The sequence below is a fragment of the Pan troglodytes genome, chromosome 6, assembly GCF_028858775.2.
Source record: "Pan troglodytes isolate AG18354 chromosome 6, NHGRI_mPanTro3-v2.0_pri, whole genome shotgun sequence".
Classification (NCBI taxonomy): Eukaryota; Metazoa; Chordata; class Mammalia; order Primates; family Hominidae; genus Pan; species Pan troglodytes.
In genome coordinates this window covers 159,489,667-159,509,018 of record NC_072404.2, presented here as the reverse complement: position 1 = coordinate 159,509,018, position 19,352 = coordinate 159,489,667, and the positions used below count along the sequence as shown (strand labels likewise).

Sequence of the window (19,352 nt, the reverse complement as noted above, 5' to 3'; positions counted from 1 at the left end):
GACTATTATAGATGAAAAGATGGCATAAAAGATGACTATGGTATTGTTATATATGGATGCTAATGAGAAAAAAATTTAGTCATATTCTTCAACTGAGACAGGCAACCTGAAAGAAACTAGAGAATAACACATTTGTTAGAGTTAAGTAGGGCTTTGGACGATACTTGGTTCAAGCCCATGTTTTACATTTCAGGGCACAGAGACACAGAAGGGTTGAACTGTGGCAGTGTGGGGCCTGCACTTTGGGTCTTGTCACTTGGATCCCAGGCCTCTTTCCATTCTGCCTTTCACAAAGAAGAAAGCTAAAGCAGCTGAGAAGATATTTTCGCAATAATTCAGGTCACAATATAAAATCATGGATGGTCGGAGTTGGATTTGCCCAATCCACCCAAACTAGTCTATATCTATACCTTATGGGTACAGCAAAGATGGGGTTTTCATCACCTATCAATTACTTCTAACTTTTTCTACAACCTCTGAAGCTGTAACAAGCAGAAAATCTGTCCAAACTCTCAGGGGTCAGAAAGCAGGAGTCAGGAACTGCCATCACCTATGCACCACCTTAGACTTTTATGACACCTAAACCCAACAGGCAGGAACTCTCGGGATTCCATGTTTTGAACCTTTTTCAGTGCTGAGGAGTTTGAGAAGAAAATACTCGGAGAAGTGCCAAGTTTATTAGAGTGAGAGAGTATCACCCTCACATTGCCACCAACAGACATAGATCTCAGAGACACACTGACCTTGCACCATAATTATGGCGAATTTCTAGGTTGGAAGATACCTTGGAGGTCACCGGGCTGACCCTCCCATCTGATGTGTTAACCCCTCTTAAACATCTCCCTCCAGGAGACTGAGGTGAGATTCTGTTTAACATACGGCTATCACTGAAACTCTGGCCAGCTCTGAATCTGCACCCTGGAGGCGGAGAATGTTTAAGCACTATAAGGCAGTAGAAGGAAAGTTCCTTGGCTCAGGCCCCAATGGTCCCCTTTTTTTTAATGATGAAAGGTTCCCAGAGTCCAGTGCAAAGTCCCTCGAAATCCCCCCCACCAAGCACAAAGCACGAAAGGAGGCCTGGGCCGAGGGACTGGGTTAGCTGGCTTTTGTCCTTGAGCTTTGAGAAGGCCTAGTTCTCCATCCACAGAAGGCCTCTCTTGCAGGGTTCTGGGGCCAGCCCTTGCCATGAGCAGCTTGTTCTTCAGCTCACGAAACTCCTCTCAGAGAAGACTTAGGCTTGCTGTTCTACCAGCTGTAGTTTGGCAGTCTTGACTCGATGAGCTTCCTTCAGGTTCTGTGCACGGACCTCTGGGTTGGAAATGAACTCCACCTGCTGCACAGGAAACCAGCCTCGCTCCCCGTCTGAGAGCCTCACGCCCTCCAGCCAGCCTGTGGGCACAGGGTGAGTGGGAAGAATTACCTGGGAAAGGCTCACGATAGCTTCTCTGGATCACCTTCCTGGAGACTTTTCTGAATCCTCAGGCTGAGTGAACTGGGGAGCCTCCAGCATAAACCCAGCCTCCAAGTGTCCTAACATGGCGGCCCTGGGTGTGGCCAAGTCTACAGCTGTCCATTCCTGAGCCTTCACCACTGTTATGGTTGCATCGTGTCCCTCCCAACATTTATGTTGATGTTCTAATCCTCTGTACCTCAAAATGTGACCTTATGGGGAATGAGGTTGCCACAGATATAATTAATAAAGTTAAGGTGAGGTCATACTGGAGTAAGGCGGCCATTAATCCAGTATAACAGGTGTCTATATAAAGGAGGAAAACTTGGGCTGGGCGTGGTGGCTCACGCCTGTAATCCCAGCACTTTGGGAGGCCGAGGGGGGTGGACTGCTTGAGGTCTGGAGTTCAAGACCAGCCTGACCAGTATGGTGAAACCCCATCTCTACTAAAAATACAAAAATTAGCCAGGTGTGGTGGCTCACGCAGCTACTTGGGAGACTGAGACAGGAGAATCACTTGAATCCAGGAGGTGGAAGTTGCAGTGAGCCAAGATTGCGCCACTGCACTCCAGCCTGGGCAACAGAGCAAGACTCTGCCTCAAAAATAATAATAATACATAAAATAAAAAAATAAAGGAGGAAAACTTGGACACAGACACAGGAAGGCAGCTAGCCACAGGAAGACAGAGGCAGAGATTGGAGGGATGCTGCCATAAGCCAAGGAACAGCTGGGGCTACCAGACTGGAAAAGGTACGGAAGGATCTTCCCTACAGGTTTCAAAAGACGCATGGCTCTGCCCACACCTTGATTTGGGACTTCTTGCCTCCAGAACTGTGAGAGAATGCATTTCTGTTGCCATAAGCCACCCAGTCCATGGTACTTTGTCACGACAGCTGCAGGAAATGAACACACTCACAGCACTGCCCTGCCTGCAGTGCCTGGCCTGCTGCTCACGCATGCTCAGGCTTACCGTCACTGCTCTGCTGAGTCACCATCACCACGTCGGCTTTCTCCAGTGCCAACTCGTCGTTCTCTCGGGGCTTATAGGCTCGAAGGCACTGTACCTGGGGGGAGTCTTTGGAAGAGAAGAGTGTGAAGAGAGGTTAGGAGAGGCAGGGGATTGGAACACAGACAGGGACTTGGAGGGACGGGTGGCGTGGGAGGACTTGAGATAGAGACAGATTTGGGCTGTTGAAAGTCACAGACAAAAGAGGAAATTTGAAAATGGTTAATAAAGAAATAGACATACCAGAAATGAAATGGACCAAAAATTCCACTTCTCCAGAGGAGACGGGTTGAGAAATACACTGTGATCATCTCAAATACCTGAGATCCAGCTAATGACCCATCTTCCCTCTGAAACCGTCCCTGACTCTAGTCTTCAATGGGTTCTGAACTCTTTTAAGACTGCTTGTTCATGCCAAGGCATTTATCCCTTATTTAACTGCTACATGGATGTGTTTTGCCTCTCCAACTGGATTATAAAATCGGAGTCTGTGTCTTATTCTTCATTTTCTTCCCAGCACCAGATGTGGAACCAAGAAAGACTTAACTAGTGGTGTCCCAGGTTTGACCTAAGCAAGAGACTGAATGCCCTGGAGCTTCAGTTTCCTCATCTATGAATGATCAAGATGGTTACTGATCAAGGTTGATCAGATGAATCTTGAGGACATTCAAGATTTCTCTATTTCTATGTTTTTGAGAACCAGGGGACATGTCCATAGATCTGAAGCTCAAGAAAACAAGCCTCAGAGAATGCTTCACCTCTCAGTATTCCATCATATGTGGGTTTATGGCTCTTTTATGTTACCACACTGCCTTGATTCTCTTGTAAAATAAACGGAATACTGCATTACTATTTGCTTTCTCAAGATCCTCCCCATCTGCCATTCACAAGGTCAAAATGAAGGAGGAAGAATGCTCCTGCCTCCTCACCCACTGGGGAACTGAAGCCAGCAGATGGAGCGCACAGTGAGCAAGTTAACAGCGTTCAGTTACTACACGGCTCTCCTACTTCATTCCCAGGGTTCCTTGTAGTTGTTTGTTCTTTTCAGTCACTAAAGGTCCAGGGTTGAGATCAGATTCTCTCTGGATTTAAATTAGGGAATCTTTGCTGGAGGACAACTGTGGGGCTGACATGAGAGGCATAAGAAGTCCAGTCTTGGTGTGAACACAGACACATACATAATGTGTGTGTGCCTGTGGCTCCCCATGGGCACCCAGAAGCCTGGGGGGTAGGTGACCTCAGGTCATCCTCTTAGGAGAAGTGTGGTCAAGATAGATCTGGGGTGCTATCCTCTTGCACACCTCCCACCACCGTCAGGCTTTCTTCCCCTACCCCCACAAGACCTTCAAGCAGGTAAAATCTAGGCAAAATAATGTCAGCTTAGACTTAAGGGGACAAATATTTTTAAAAAGAGCAAACTATTGCCCAAGGAAGGGAATGTATGGGGAAGGGGGACTGCCATAGTGATGAGCAGTTTTAGGCGATATATTTCAGGTTTTTAAGCTCTAGAGGCCAATCTTCCACTCTGACATTTTACGGACTATCAATAAATGGAAGCCTAGAGTTCCCACCCAGCCCTTTAAACTCCTGTATCCAAAGGTGACATCTGACCCTGCTTGCTTTTCTCTCCCTCTTAGACCCTCACTCACTGTAACACTCCAGAAGGTCCAACTCCTCTCTTGGCATGGCCAAGGCTGAGATCCACCGAAGCTTTTCACTTCTGAGAAAACAAAGCAGGGTCATAGCATCAATTGTGGGGGTGTAGGAGGAGGGCCAAGGATGGGGATGGCAAAAGACTGTGGGAAGGACTTATCTAGTTCCATGACTTCTATCAAAAACTATATAGGACTCTTTTTGGTTGGAAACATGACACAATCTTGAACTATATGTGAATGTGTCTTGTCACACTTTACTTTTCCTCTTCTCTTTCCAGAATTATCCTCCTAATGGCTTCTCATATCTTCCAAGTTGGGGCGTAAAGTTCATTAGTCATAAAGTCTGGAGATTTTCTGTTTTGGAAATTGTGCTAAGCGAAGTGTTCATCTCAGTTTAGATTCCCTCCATCATTTGGCATGATTCTTGACACTCGCTTGCCTATCTCCCTTCAACCAACTATCTCAGAGATGATCATTGTTTCATAATAATAATTAGATCAGGGAGATATGTCTACTGTTTTATTTGTTGTTGTTGCACGGTGTAATCCAAGCTTAGGTTTGTAATCATCTGAAGGTTTCTGCATTCTGTTAGCCTCTGTGCCCAGTTGTGCCTAGGTAACTGGGAACGGACTATTACTGTTCCAGGCACAGTGCCCAAAGCACCAAACCAACAACATGCATCTGCCCTGATTATTTGACTTATGTGCTGTTTTGCACACAAACTCCGATACTAGTCCTTCTGTTCAATAAATGAGAACAGGTGTTATCGGTCCCACTCTGAAGTATCTTCCAAGGGACAAAACTGAAAAAGTGTCTACAACATAGGGATCCTCAAACACTTAGATACGTCAAACTTTTAAATGACTGTTCATATATCTTTTATAATAGCAATAACAGCTACAGGCTTTTACATGTTCATTATTGCAGGCACTGTGTTCCAGATTTTATAGGTACTATTAATACTCTCAAAAATGTATGTCTGTGTGAATGTATTTTATTTTATTATTATTGAAAACATTAGCAAATCAGCATTCTCAACACTATGGATTTCTGGTCAATAGAGGACTGGTTTGGAAGATGGGAGCACAGAAAGTAAAAGTCACCCAGCACTTGTCTTATTCACATCTGTGCCGACCAGCTGGGGCATAGAAGGGTTTCTGCCTCAGGCATGGAGGCATGTGCTCACAGATACCAGTATTCCAATTCCTTGCTCACTCCATACCAGTCCTTCTCCTTTCTGATACTACACAGACCTTGTCCTTCTTGAGTAAAGAGTATAAAATAGATGCTAAGCCTCGGTGTTGACTTTGTACCCTCTCCCACCCCAATCTCCTGCAAGTTATCCATTAGTTTTAGGAGTTTGAATTTCTCTATGGTGGTCCCCAGTCCAGAATGGGCTAAATGAGGCTGTGGCTGTCTTCTGGACACATTTTCTGCCTTGGTCTCACTTCTTTTCTAGGCTGCCCATCTTCCCCCACCCCCAGCTCCTCTGCCCAGCCCCATCTCACTGAGTCTCCGTGCGGAAGAGGAACTCGGCCTGGGCGCCCTGAGTGTTCTGCCGCAGAAAGAGTCGAAACAGGTTTTTGTGAGGTCCGTGTAGCTTCATTTCACACTTTTCCCCCCGAATGGAGGAGAAGGGAGCATGGTCAAATACCAGGAATCGGCTACCCCTGCAAAATACAAATCTTTTCAACCTGATTCTAGAGTTTCCATACTTCACCTACCCTCATAACCTTGGGTTCGAAATCCCTACATCTACAGCCTGCAAATTCCCACAAAAACCATAAGATGGTCCTAACTTGCTCCCAAGATGGTAGCTCCAGGGTCCTCAGGGATTTGTCCTAGTCTGGCAAACCACACACCTAGTGCAATGGATACATTACCACTTTAAAGAGGTGAAGAGATGGAATTTATATACATTTCCCAAGAACCTTAAGACCAGAGACTTAAGATCTGGAATTAGCTAAGTATCTCTAGAATAGCTGGTTGAGGCCAGTCCAAAGAAGCCACAAATAGACTCATGTGAGAATGTGATAAGCTAATTTGCTACATTTTGCTCTGTGTCTATACCATATTACATGTCCTGCTATGTGGTCTCATGATATAGTTTGATGGGATCCCCTTTTTGCTTTGGGCTTGTTTTTCTCTTCTCTAGGCTATGACCTGGGCTCTATGGGTTAAGCCATTGAGAAGGGCTCTTCTAGGAACACGACCCTTCTCTCTCCCTTTCAGACCCCCCTCTTTCCTCATCCCTTTCCCCTCTTGTGCCCTGGCCTGCCACTCCAGTCACTGACTCTCGGGGCCGAGACAGCAGCAGACAGTCATTGAAGAGGTGCAGGTGGACTGGACGCGTGTTCAGCTTCCTTCGTAGCCCTGGGGAAGCACTGAACTCCAAGGCTGTCAGCTCCCCACTTTTCACCAGCCAGCGTGACTGAGAAATGAGCGGGAATATCTACAGGGCAGAGGAAGAGAGAGAAGGCAGTGTCACAGATGGGAGAAGCATGAGGTTTGCTCCCAGTCCCACCCTCCTCCCCATGCCACTTCCATGCAAGTTCCACCTTGAACAAGCATCTCTTCCACATCTGCCTTCTGGCTCATAACCCATCACTTAGATTCTCTTTCTCTCTGAACCCTCTAACTACCACTGTCCACTGGTGTGTGGCTCCCATGGTTGTATGCTCAGGTAAATAGAAGATGCCTATGGTCCAACTCAGGATAGTGAGTGTGTGGGACAGCTCTGCCCTAGAAGCCTGAACTGAAGGAGGGATGGAAGAGTGTAATCAGGGTATGTGATGGAACAAGTCAGTGAACACTATATGTGTCTTAGAGGTTAAAATAAAATATTAGAGGCAGGTCTGGTATCAATTCCATTTTTTATACCAGAGATATGTGAGCAGCTGGAATCAAACATGGGGGTGAGAAGAACTAGGTGGGGCGTCTTGGAGCTGGAATTTGGTTAAAGATGAGGGTGTGGTCTATGCTTAGTATGTGAATAAGGGATTTTCCTTCTTTTTCAGGAGTGTAAAGATAGTATGTGTTCTAAGCACAGGCGTGGTGGCTCACGCCTATAATCCCAGCACTTTGGAAGGCAGAGGTGGGTGGATCACTTGAGGCTACGAGTTGGAGATCAGCTTGGCCAACATGGTGAAACCCCATCTCTACTAAAAATAGTAAAATTAGCCAGACATGGTGGTGCAGTCCTGGAATCCCAGCTACTCGGGAGGCCAAGGCATGAGAATCGCTTGAACCTGGGAGGTGGAGGTTGCAGTGAGCCAAGATCGCACCACTGCACTCTAGCCTGGGGCGACAGAGTAAGACTCTGTCAAAAAAAAAAAAAAAAAAAAAAAAAAAAAAAGATAGTATCTGTTCTAAGTTGGAATTTGAATGTGGAATGTCTATTTTAGATTTGTATTTCAATGAGGGATGCTGGCTCTAAATTTGGATCCAATCTTATGTGGGTTTGATTAGACTAGAAAGAGATTTGATAAAGTAATAAATGACTCAAGCACCAAAACATTCTTTTATAAAGGCTCATCCTGAAAAGTTCTCTCTCATTTGCCCATTTCTCAAATGCACCCCCCTTGTCCTCAGGTAACCACTATTCCTTTTTTTCTTGTTCTCCTTCCAGAGTTTCCTTATGCACACACAAGCAGATACCTGTATAGATTTGTATCCTCCCACTTTTATACCAAAGGTGATATAATATACACACAATTCTTTACCTTCATCTTTTCACTTAGCAGTATGTCTTGGAGACTCAAGTAGGCCTCCCAGAAATAGGACAGAACAGAAGGTGGGCAGAAATGAGGGGAGGGGCTGGGGATAATGTGAGCAAGGTGGTTCCAGGTTAGGGGGTGATCTGCAGGACATGTTAAGGGAGTTCATGGGCAGGGATGGGGTGCATGGGACCAACTCACTTTGCACTCAAACTCAATCTTCTGGCTCAGGTAGATTAGCTCCTCTGTCCGTCGCATACTCTGGACATTGTTATTGCAGTCCCGGATCAGCTAGGGGTGCAGAGAGTGAGGAAAGGGGAAGGGCACTGTGTTAGAGGCTTTGACCTTTGAGTCTCCTACAAGCAATCTGGAAATAGGTTATGACAGCCTCGGTCATTTTTCCCAGGCTGGAATTGGGCAGGCAGTATCAAGCACAAGTCCTAGGCAACTTTGTATGACTTGGTAGAACATTCCTGGACTGAGTAAAAGTGAGACTGAATGTGGGGGTGCTGGTGGAGAGGGCACAGTCCCTTGATGTGGAGTGTGCTCGGTGTGGGAGAGGTGGCCGTGGGGTGTGTATGTTTGGAAGTTTGGCGGATGCAGGGAGGTGGCTGAGCTCTCCCAACAGGGTCCCACCTCCCATGCTCCCTGGAGTCATGGGCCTAGGTGGGAAAGACCTCTCTGAGAAGAACACACAGAGGGTCAGAGTGGAGGTGGTGGCTGCCTACCTGCTCCAGGGCGTGGTGTGCCTTCGTGGCCTCTGCCTCCTCCGAGGAGCCAGGCTGTGTTCTCTTCAGAATGTTCTATTGAACAGAGAGTAGGCAGGAGTGAGATGGGAGGAAGAAATGGGAAACAGGAAGAAATGATTGGGGGCTGGTGAATGGAGAAGCCCAGGGACCACATTTTAGCAGCAAATATTTCCAAGCAAGCAGGCAGTGGGCAGCAGGGAGACAGGATGTGGACACCTGGCAGAAGAATGGTTGGTCCTTTGTTGTGGGTCTTCCTGAGGGCATCCCTTTGAGTTAAGGGGAGAGGATCAAGGTAGCATCTGCCCTACCTGGAGCAGCAGTTTGAGGCGGGTGATGCGTTGGAAGGGCAGAATCAGAAAGGACTTGAGGGAAAGGCGCTGGCAGATGGGGTCGCTCTCCAGCTTCTCCAAGACCTCCCGGAAATTGCTGTTGCTATTCCTGCACGGAGAGTGAGCCTTAGGGGAGGGGGGATGTGGGGAGCAAGGGGATGCAGTGAAGGTGCGGGGAAGGGAGGTCAGTGGAGTATCTGTGGGCTGGGAAAGAGCGGTGGGAGCTGATGTACAGGGCGATCAGATGTGATGCTGGGGTAACCAATACAGAGGGCGGAATGGGGAAAGTGTGCTCTTGGGATAGCCCTCTGGGCTGGGGACTGGTGCATGGTCACCTCAGGGCCTACATGGGGATTAAATGGGGGATGAGTCTCACATCAGGCTCTGGAAGGTGCGTTCCTGATAGGTCTGGTTGGTGACATAAGGCAGGTAGACCCGGCGGAAGTCTGGGGCGTGGTTCAGGACTACGTCACATACTTGGAAGGAGAAGATATTGTTCTCAAAGTTCTCTTCCAGGTCTGAAAGGAACCTGTACAGGATTTAAACGAGTCTCATGAGACTTCTGGACCTCAGCTAAGCAGCTGACTGGCCCCTGATGTACACTGAGCTGGTGACTTCTTCACTCCATTAGCCAATAACTTCTATTGACTCTCCGCTCTGTGCTCCTTGCTATGCACTAGAATTCACTCCAAAACTGTCCTGAGTTTGAGCCTGATTTAACACTTTTATTCTAATATTCCATTTCTCATTCTTCTTTTGACCCTGTTCAGGTTTTCTGATCTTTAGATGGTTTTTCCACCTCATCTCCAATGCAGTGCATGACCACAGTAATCCAAAACCTCAACCCAGGAAGCATTGCTCATTTACTTATCCATTAATGGATCTATCCACCCACAGACCCTCTCCTCTTCTTGCCATTCTTCTTCCTATAACCATCGGGAATCATGGAAGAAACTGAGGCCCAATTTCTTCCCATAACTGTGAAAATGAAAGGGTTTCTAAGAGGGGAAAAAAATAATGGAACATTTAAAGCCTAACAACAGTGAGGCTGAGTGAGTGGTATTTAGGAGAAGGGGAGTCTCACATGGCGCTGACGTCTCGCACATCCTGTAAACGAGAGAAGAGCCATTGGTGCTCCTGGTTGGAAAGTGTGGCCCGGAGTGAAGTTGAAAGTTGGAAATGATCCACAGCTATGTTTAGACTGCGCAGGTAGGAGGCCTCTGACACAATCAGCTCAAATTTGACCTAGGAGGTTGGAGATGAGGAAGATTAATTAAGGATTTTATTTACCCCCTGGAATATGCCAGCCACTGTGTAATGTTTTGGGGATAGAGCGGTGAGCAAGATCCTTTTATGGTTCACAGTCACACCAGAACCTAAGTTGATCTGCGGGGAGGGGAAGAGCATTTGAGTAGGATTTAATCTAGGGTACAGGTACAGGCCTTCAAAGGTATAAAAGAAAAATATGCTTTCAAGAAATCTAAATAACAAAAACAAGAACAAAAAATGAGTAACAAAGTGAGATGAATATGTTAATTTGCTTCACTAGGGTAATTCTGTTACTATTTATATGTAGCCCATAACATCATGTTGTATATCTTTAATATACACAATGAAATTTATATTAAAAAAGCTAAGTAGACTGGGTGCAGTGGCTCACGCCTGTAATCCCAACACTTTGGGAGGCTGAGGTGGGTGCATCACTTGAGTCTGGGAGTTCAGGACCAGGCTGGGCGACGTAGAGAGACCCTGTCTCTACAAAAAATACAAAAATTAGCCGGATGTGGTGGCGTGCACATGTAGTCCCAGCTATTTGAGAGGCTGAGGCGGAAGGATTGCTTGTGCCTGGGAGGTGAGGTTGCGGTGATCCCAGATTGCACCACTGCACTTCAGCCTGGTGACAGAGTGAAACCCCATCTCAAAACAAACAAACAAACTAAACTACATAAATTGAGCATTTTTTGAACCAAGTGTACAGCAGTAGTGGCCAGGGATGAAGCTGCAGCAGTCGAGGAGGCCTGGAGGGTAATGTAAACAATGTAAAATTGTTTGGACTTAAGACAATGGGACAATGAAAACAGGCTTTACATAGGAGAATAACTTGACCAGATTTGTTTTATATAAAGTTATTTTTTTTATTTTTTGGAATTGAGATGGAGTCTTGCTCTGTCACCCAGGCTGGAGTGCAGTGGCACGATCTCAGCCCACTGCAACCTCCGCATCCCAGGTTCAAGCCATTTTCCTGCCTCAGCCTCCTGAGTAGCTGGGATGACAGGTATGCACCACCACGCCCAGCTAATTTTTGTATTTTTAGTAGAGACAGGGTTTCACCATATTGGCCAGGCTGTTCTCAAGCTCCTGACCTCAGTTGATCCACCTGCCTCGGCTTCCCAAAGTGCTGGGATTACAGGTGTGAGCCGCTGCGCCCAGCCTGTTTTTCATAAAGTTATTTCTAAGCAGAATGAGAAGAAAAGATGAAAAGAAGCAAAAGCCATCCATGTTAAGAAACTGTTGTAATAATTCCACATGAGAGATGAAGGTCTGAATAGCCATGGAGCTGAAGAGAAGTAGATTAATTTTATAATTATTTATGAGGTAGAATTGGAAGGGTTGGATTATTTGCTAGAAATGGGGCCTCAAAGAGAAGGAAGGTTCAAAGCTAATGTTTTGTACTCACAGCAAAAGCTTTTTGAGTCGGGCACCTGGGTGAATGATGGAGTCATTTACCGAGCCAGAGAACTTTGAAAAGGCATAGATTTAGGGGATGAAGGTGATGAGCTCAGTTTGAGGTTTGAGGACAGATGAGAAGCAGGAGACAGAAGCAGGATATCTGAGAACAAGATGGCGCAGCTGTGGTTTAATGCATGCCCAGCATGTGAGAACTTGTCTGGAGGTTCCAGCAGGGGGCGCTATGACTCATGACCATGCCTGTAGCTGGGCTCCTCATGCTTTTCATCCAAGCATGTGGCCTCAAGAGAGATGCCTGGATAGAAAAGAGAAAGGAGACACACCCTGGTGATGACTTGGATGACCAATGACACAGCCAGATGACCCTCCCATACGACAACCCTAAACAGGGACACTGAAGGCTCATTTGCATCCTTGCTCTAACATTCACTACACGACTGACTTTGGGTGGCTCATTTAACCTCTCTGAATCTCACTTTTCGTGTCCTTTTATGTGGATATAGTGACCCCCATCTCACTGTGGAAGATGCAACAGTCGAAAGAAATGGAGCCTGTGAAAGCACTTTGTGAACCCCAGACGTACTACTTTATAAAATGAATATGTGTGTTTAAGAGATAGAAATGTAAAGCCCTTTCTTCTCACAAACATGAGACCAGGGCTGGAATAGGAGCCCTGCTGGACTTCCCAGCATGCTGGAGTTGGTAAAAGAGAGCTAGAACTCGTGTCATCTCCCACTGTTTGGTCAACAAATATGGGGAAGATGAGTTATTTTCTAAATATCTTCTCTGTGCTTAAAAATTTGCAGCCACAACAGGGCTCTCAAGTCTGAACTTTGCAAAGTCTAAAAATGTATTCTCTCTCTGACTTGGTAAAAGCATTGTCTATCCATAAGTCCCCCTGGCCCAAATTTTACTCCTCCCTGCCTCTGAAAGGCAGAGAGTACGGCACTAATATTTATGAAACTATACATCAAATATTACAGCTAAATTAGATATGCATTATTTCATTTAAACCATTCAGCAACCCTGAAAGGCAGGCATTATTATCCTCAATTTGCAAGTGAGGAAACTGAGATTTAGTGATGTTGTAAGGCTGCCTAAGCTAGTAAATGGTGAAGTCATGTTTCAAACCTAGGTCTGGCTTACTTAAAATGAAAAGTCAACATTTTTTGAGAAATTACTATGTACCAGGCATTCATGTTTCTTGATTCTTGCAGTAACTGTTTGTATCTCAGTTTTACAAATGAGGAAACCTCAGTTTTACAAACGAGGCTTAGAAAGATCATGTCATTTGGCCAAAGGTAAATTGGAAATATTAAAGTGGGCTCTGGGGCTGGGCTCAGTGGCTCATGCCTGTAATTCCAGCACTTTGGGAGGCCGAGGCGGGAGTATTGCTTCAGCCCAGGAGCTCGAGACAACTGGGCAACATAGTGAGACACCATCTTTTCAAAAAATTAAAAAATTAGCTAGGCATAGTGGCACATACCTGTAGTCCTAGCTACTTGGGAGGCTGAGGCGGGAGGATTGCTCGAGCCCAGGAGGTTGAGGCTGCAGTGAACAATGATTGTACCACTGTACTCCAGCCTGAGTGACAGAGCAAGACCCTGTCTCTAATAAATTAATAATTAAAAAAAAAAGTGGTCTTCATATCCAGGTCATTTCTTCCAGAACCTAATTTCTTAAACATTATTCTATTCCATTGTTCCATACTGTCTTTCTGGGAAGAAAGGTTTTACCCCATATTTCAGACAAATTAATAAGAGGCGCTCTCCATGTAAAACTTACTAATGGTAATAGCTTAGAATCAGACAAACAGCCTCTAGTTCAGTCTTGCTGTTGGGAGTAACAACCAAGCAGGGACTGATGATCACTCTAAGGCCCCTGTTAGATTGATGGACCACAGGACAGCTGCAAGGGGCCCTCTTCAAGGGACCCAACAAAGAGCCCCAGAATGTGCCTTGGCTAAAGAGGAAAACTGTAGTGTAGCCTGAAACCCTGGTTGAACAGGGAAGTTTTCCTCTACCCTGAAACAGCAGTGATGATGGGATTAACTCCACATTCTTCCACACAAATTCAGAGGCAATGGCCACCATGTATAGCCCAGACCAACAGCAGGTAGGAGCAAGTGGCCTATGGCATGAGGAGGTGAGGATGAAAGGGGAGGTGGTGAAATCCAGAAAACAATTCAACTTCTTCAGAATGGACATGACCCACAGCTGTGGCATGTACACGCGCCTGTGTGGTGGGGACAGCCGACTCTTGGTGGCAGTGGTGAGCAGGAGAGAAGGATGCTAGCAAACAAGACCTTGTCATCTTTTCTGTAGCCCCCTCCCCACCGTGGCCTGCCCAGTACCTCTTGCAGCTTTTGGTCTTCGTGGGTCATGGAGAGCAGCACGGTGCTGTTGCGCACCACGGGGATTTCCTGCCAGAGGGAGCCACTGGAGGCCATGGAGAGCCGCTGCAGGTACGACTCGGAGGAGACCAGGGCCTTCCGAGGCTGCCGCGGAGAGCTAGGCCCGGGTGTCTCGGACAGGCTCTCCAGCCGCTGCTGGCTCTGGATCTCCTTATTCAGGACAACATCACTATACTCCTGGTAAAGCAGCTGGGCTGCAGGGCAAAGAAGCATGGGAAGGAAGAGAAGCAGGAAGAAGGGACGGTGAGCGGAGGCAGGGAAACAGATCTTCTGCAATGCCTTCTCGCTAGGGACATCCCCACCCCACTGCTGACAGCCACAAGCCCCTCTCCAGTGCTGGGCAGAATGCCCACCTGGGTCTATAGTTCCACTTCAAGGTACTCACAGGAGTTGATGAGTTTGGAGCAGCGTCTTGAAAAGCCTCCCATCACCTCCTTTGGTTTTTTCTCCCTGTGGAGTAAAGAAGGGCTCTGGGGTACCTACTGGCCATTAGACACAGAGCACCCCAGGTGACTGTGGGGGACGAAGTCTCTAGCCTCTGGGATGTGTGCTGGGATGTCAAGACCAAATCCCCCGGAGAGGCACAGAGTTGCAACTTGACCCACTTGGGCTAACGTGGAGCTTTTGTGGGGTTTAGTTCACAGCCATAGGGCTTGGGAAGATGGATGACTCGTAGGCTCAGCTGACCGAATGAGGTAGATAAAGACAATCTCCCTAAACTGGCATCCCGGCATCTCTCTCTTCTCCTTACACCAAGAAGAAACAGGAATGAGCCATTCGGGGTCTCAGAACCCTTATCAACTGAAATCCTCACTAGGGGACTCTCAGTATCCCAAGTGAAGAGAGTACAGTGTGGCTGTTAGGGGAGAGGGTGACTTACCGAAAAACAACAGTGTCTGAGGGTCCCGGATGTTTCTCCACGGCTGGACCTCTTGAATCTAAAAGTGGAAATGGGGAAGATAACTGAGATTTCAGAGGGATAGAGAGAGCCAAAGAAGATCTAGAGCAGGAGATGTAGGGGTCCAGAAGGGAAAATGGGCTTTATTGGGAAACTGGGAGGGAAGAAAGTGGCAAAGCAGAGAGCGTGAAAGAGATCAGTACCAGTGACATCCCGAGCCACGGGTCAGGATGGGACTGGGACAAGTACAGAAGGCCTTTTCTACTACCCAGGAGGAGAGCAAGCAGGGACTGTAACTGAAGAGTAGAAGGGAGCCCAAAATAACCTTGGGACATCCAAAGAAGGTGCTGGTTGAGGGAGAGACAGGGAGATAGAGGGGAAGAAGAAGGAAGAGCATCCCAAGGAGCTTGGAGGGCACTTCGGGGCTCTCTCTGTGTTGAGGTTAGGCACACGTGAGCGAAGCCAGCAGAGAGAATGTTAGGAACCCTAGGGACAGAAGATGGGATGAGGTGGGAAGAGCTGGGAAAAGCTTGGTCTGATGTGTCACTGTGGTCCTGGTTCTTGCTCACCTGAAGAGCCCTCAGGCAAGATGGAAGGTCTGCGCAGGCCCTGCCGGCTCCAGCCCTTGTGCTTGTTGGCCCCCTCACTAGGAGCCACAGCCTGTCCACTGCTGTCCCCTGGTGGCCTCCCTGAGTCCCGCCTGTGGGGCCAGCTGGACGCCTTCTCCAGGTGCAGATGGCTGGGTTTTTCTGGCTGCCTTGCTTGGCCCACAGGTGACCTCCCTGGGCCACTGGCTCCTTGCTGAGGGGTTGTCCTTCTCAAAGGTTCTCTCGCAGGGGCCTCAGGGTGTTCTGAGACCCCTGCTTCATCCTTAGAGGTGGGTCCCTGGAGCTCCGGAGTCCAGGGAGTGGTAGGGGAAGAGGGGCATAGGAAGTTTGTCATGTTGCTGAAAGCCATGCCAGGGGACACTTCGCTCTTACTCCTGCTGGTGGAAGTGAAAGACTCTGTTGATCTAGCTGTGGCTGGGGGCCAGGAGGTGCGTCCAGCAGAGGCAGGGAGGGGGACTGTCCAGTCTTGACAAGCAGGTCTTGTTTTGGCATGACCCCCTGAGTTCATATGTCCTCCCCGAGTGCTCCTGCTCCTCCCCCTGGACTTTGGGGGCAATGGGGGTGGTTCGGTGGGAGGGTCTATGATGGGTAGTGGGGGTAGAGGCCTGTAGATCCTTGAGCTACCAGGAGCAGAAATGGAAGGAAGGTGGGGCTGCGGCAAATCAGGGGTAGGGGGTAGTGGCTTGTTGTATCTCCACCTGGGGGTGGCCTGAGCATGGTGGGAGCTGTCTAGGGTAGATGGCAGAGGTCGGTGCTGCCTGGCCACAGCAGGGTCAGAGGCTTGGGGAAGTGGGCCTTTATGGGGGGCATGCAGCCCTGAACCTAGGGCCAATGGAGGACGGTGGCTATGCTGCTTCAGCGTGGGAACCACTACACGAGCATGGCCATCTGTCTCCACCACGGAGGGATGGGTGTCCCTCCTCTCTGGGGGAGGAGGGGGCAGAGGTTCGTGGATCCTCACATCCTCCATGGAGACAAAGGATGGGGAAGAACCGTAGGCGGGAGACTCTGTGGCAAAGGCTGGATTATGTGGGGAGACCCAGGGCTGGATGCTGGGAGGACTGCTGGGTCTCTCTAGATTTGAGATGGATTCTTGAGAGTCCTGCTTCAGCGTGGATAAGGCAGTAGGGGATGCTGAAACGGTGCTGTAGTCCCTACCACTCCTTCTGTCCCTTCTTGGGGTCACAGAGCTGTAGATGGCAGGTTTGGGGGGCCTCTGGGGCAGCTCTGAGTGGGAGTAGGAAAGCAACATTCCCACCAGGTCTGGAGTCTGCTCTGTCCTGTGAGAACCAGGGAAGGAGTCACTCCGTAAGTGCTGGACGGTGCCTGTGGAGTTGGCTGGGGGCCTCGGAGGGCTGGTCCCGGTGGAGGGGAAGCCATAGAGGACAGCCGGGCACATCTCAGAAGTCCCACAGGGAGATGGGTCATCCATTGAGAGAGGGGCACTGGCAGTTTCTGGAGCACGTGCAGCACAAGAGGTTTCCCTCCCGGGAAAGGCAACTGGGGGCCTGGCAGATACCGAGGCAGGTGTGATGGGGTAGGCTTCAGCAGGACTGGGAGGAGCTGAATCTGGTGTCCTTGGAGGAGTCACAGATGCACTGGCAAAGACCACCTCAGTCCCTTGGCTGGACACTGTTCCCTTCCTCAGCCTGGATCCCTCTTGCTGGCTGTTTTGATCTATTTCCTTGTCAGGTGACTCCTCAGTCAAAAAGGAGCCCAGTAGAGAAATGGGCTGGTGAGAGCATCTGATGGGCTCTAGCAAGGGAGACAGAGCTGCGGGGGACAGTTCCTCAGCCCTGGACTCTGTCTGAGTCCCGGGAATCTGAGTCACGAGATATGAGGCACCTGGAAACAGGTCACAGTGAGGAGAGTCCTCAGGGGCGATCAGAGCGGGCATTGAAGGCCCATGATGCTCATTCTCCTCTTCCCTGCTCCTCGCTCTTCCCACTGCCCCCAGCCTGCCCCCATCCCAACTCTCTGGCTCTTTTGCCTCCTGCCCGCTGACTGGCACCCCTTTCTCCTTTATACCATGATCTTCTTGCTTTCCAGTTACTTCCTCTGATTTTCCCAAAAAGGTTTGACTCTTTTCGTCCTGAGAGTCCGCCCTATTCTCTTCTGGCACCTGCAGCTCCCTCTTCCTCTCTTCTCCCTGTTCTGGACCTCCCTGACCCTGAGCCTTCCTCTCCATATCCTCCTGCTCCCACTCACCGTCATTCAGACCCTCTGGTTTCCCAGTGAGCCCCATTCTTTCTCCTTGTCTCCCAAGCATCACATCTTGTACCTGTTCCTGTTTTTGCTTCTGTTCTCCCTTTTCATCATTAACCTGCTCTATCATCTGTTCCTCCCCTAATAGCCCATCGGCACAAACATCCTCCCTCAGAGTTCCTTCCCCCCGAAATCCTGCTTCCTGCTGTCCCTGCTCCTCCAGAACTTGGACCTCCTGGGGATGCAAGAGCCCTTGACTTTCCTGCAGCTCCTCAGATGGCAGCTCTTCCCCCTGCCTGATAGTCCCACTTTCAGAGCCTTCATTCTGGTTGGTCTCTGCAGGATGCTCTTCGCAGGGAGAATAATATCTGGTCTGACCAGAGTTATCTGAAGAGGTTTCCTCTTCTTCTTCTGCCTGTCCAGATCCCAATGTCAAAGAAGTAAGTCCTGGCCAAAATTCCACCTCCTCTTCTTCGCTTCCCAGGTCACTGGAAAATGGGGCCATGTCTAGATGCTCACTCTGAATGGGGCAGGCCCAGAGCTCTGGGGGAGCTAGAGTCCTTGCTTGTCGGCCTGCTAGGCTCTGGGGTATTGCCTCCCAGTGTTCCGGAGTGTCACAGGCCTCAGCCACAAGGCTTTCCTGATTGGGCTCCACATCTGCAGAACCTTCCTTGGGAAAAGAGGGCATCGTCTCAATCGCATAGTCACACACATCCCTTAACTCACTCTGCTGAGTTGCTGAGAGTCTGTGTTCCTCTCTCCACTTATAGGATGGGTCCTCATCTTCTTGAGCTTCAAGCCCCAAGGCAGAGACCTGGCTGCTCCTCATGGGAGTCTCAGGGATAATGCTGAATTCCTCTATGGCAGAGATGGGAGGAGAGGCTCCATGCTGGGCCTCCTCAGCCTCCATCAGGGCTGAATCCTAAGGAGGAATCAAAGACAAATGTTTCTAACAACTCTGCTTTTACCTATCAGAGGAAGAGACCATCAAAAAGAAGAGTGATGCATTTATTTGGTTCCATTTAGGGTCATTCTTTGAGACAACAGGTTCTCAACAAAATAAGCAATAGCCTCTAAAAAACTTGTCATTGATGTATTTATTTCATAAATATTTTCCTAGCGACCCTGTTAAGTGTGGGGCATTCAGTAGTGAATGAGACAAAGATCTTGTCGTCATGGAGCCTGTGGTCTTGTGAGGGAAACAGGTCATAATGAACAATTAAATTATAGCAGAGGACCATTGTCAGAGAGTGCCCAGAAGCTCCCAGTTGTTAGTTCTCTCTAGACTCCATTATGTCATCTTCTGTCTCTCCCTGTCTACTCTTCGGACACTAGGAGTGACTCATCCTCATATAACCCCCAGACACAGCAAGGGACACACCTCAGATCTATTAGGCCAGAGAAGCAGTGTCAGGAGAGGGTCTTCCTTTTAAGCTGTGGACATCAGTTAAAATAGGCCAGGCTATGATAGCCAATGTGTGAGGTGCTATGGTTTCATCTTCTTTACAGAGGGTTTGGAGTTTACTCATCTTTCTATTTTACATAGTGTCTACTACAGCATTGTAACTAACAGTTTTGTTTCCAATTCTAGAGGCAGCTGTTGTAAAGTGGGATGATAACAGCCTTATTGGATT

General features: G+C 48.3%; 1 protein-coding gene across 1 annotated transcript in view; it reads right to left on the bottom strand.

Annotated features, from left to right (window-relative positions):
- Nucleotides 1-655: 655 nt before the first annotated feature.
- Nucleotides 656-19,352, bottom strand: part of ARHGEF5 (Rho guanine nucleotide exchange factor 5) — a 25,258-nt gene continuing 6,561 nt past the window's right edge. Inside the window, exons 2-15 of the mRNA XM_519460.8 lie at nt 15,475-18,640; nt 14,888-14,945; nt 14,393-14,457; nt 13,948-14,201; nt 9,991-10,151; nt 9,283-9,435; nt 8,886-9,015; nt 8,557-8,631; nt 8,030-8,119; nt 6,407-6,564; nt 5,621-5,782; nt 4,107-4,177; nt 2,422-2,526; nt 656-1,389 (exon numbers count right to left, since the gene is read on the bottom strand). Coding sequence (XP_519460.5) covers nt 1,232-1,389; nt 2,422-2,526; nt 4,107-4,177; nt 5,621-5,782; nt 6,407-6,564; nt 8,030-8,119; nt 8,557-8,631; nt 8,886-9,015; nt 9,283-9,435; nt 9,991-10,151; nt 13,948-14,201; nt 14,393-14,457; nt 14,888-14,945; nt 15,475-18,628 — 4,794 coding nt within the window. The 5' untranslated portion in view covers nt 18,629-18,640 and the 3' untranslated portion in view covers nt 656-1,231. The remainder of the gene's footprint in view (nt 1,390-2,421; nt 2,527-4,106; nt 4,178-5,620; nt 5,783-6,406; nt 6,565-8,029; nt 8,120-8,556; nt 8,632-8,885; nt 9,016-9,282; nt 9,436-9,990; nt 10,152-13,947; nt 14,202-14,392; nt 14,458-14,887; nt 14,946-15,474; nt 18,641-19,352) is intronic.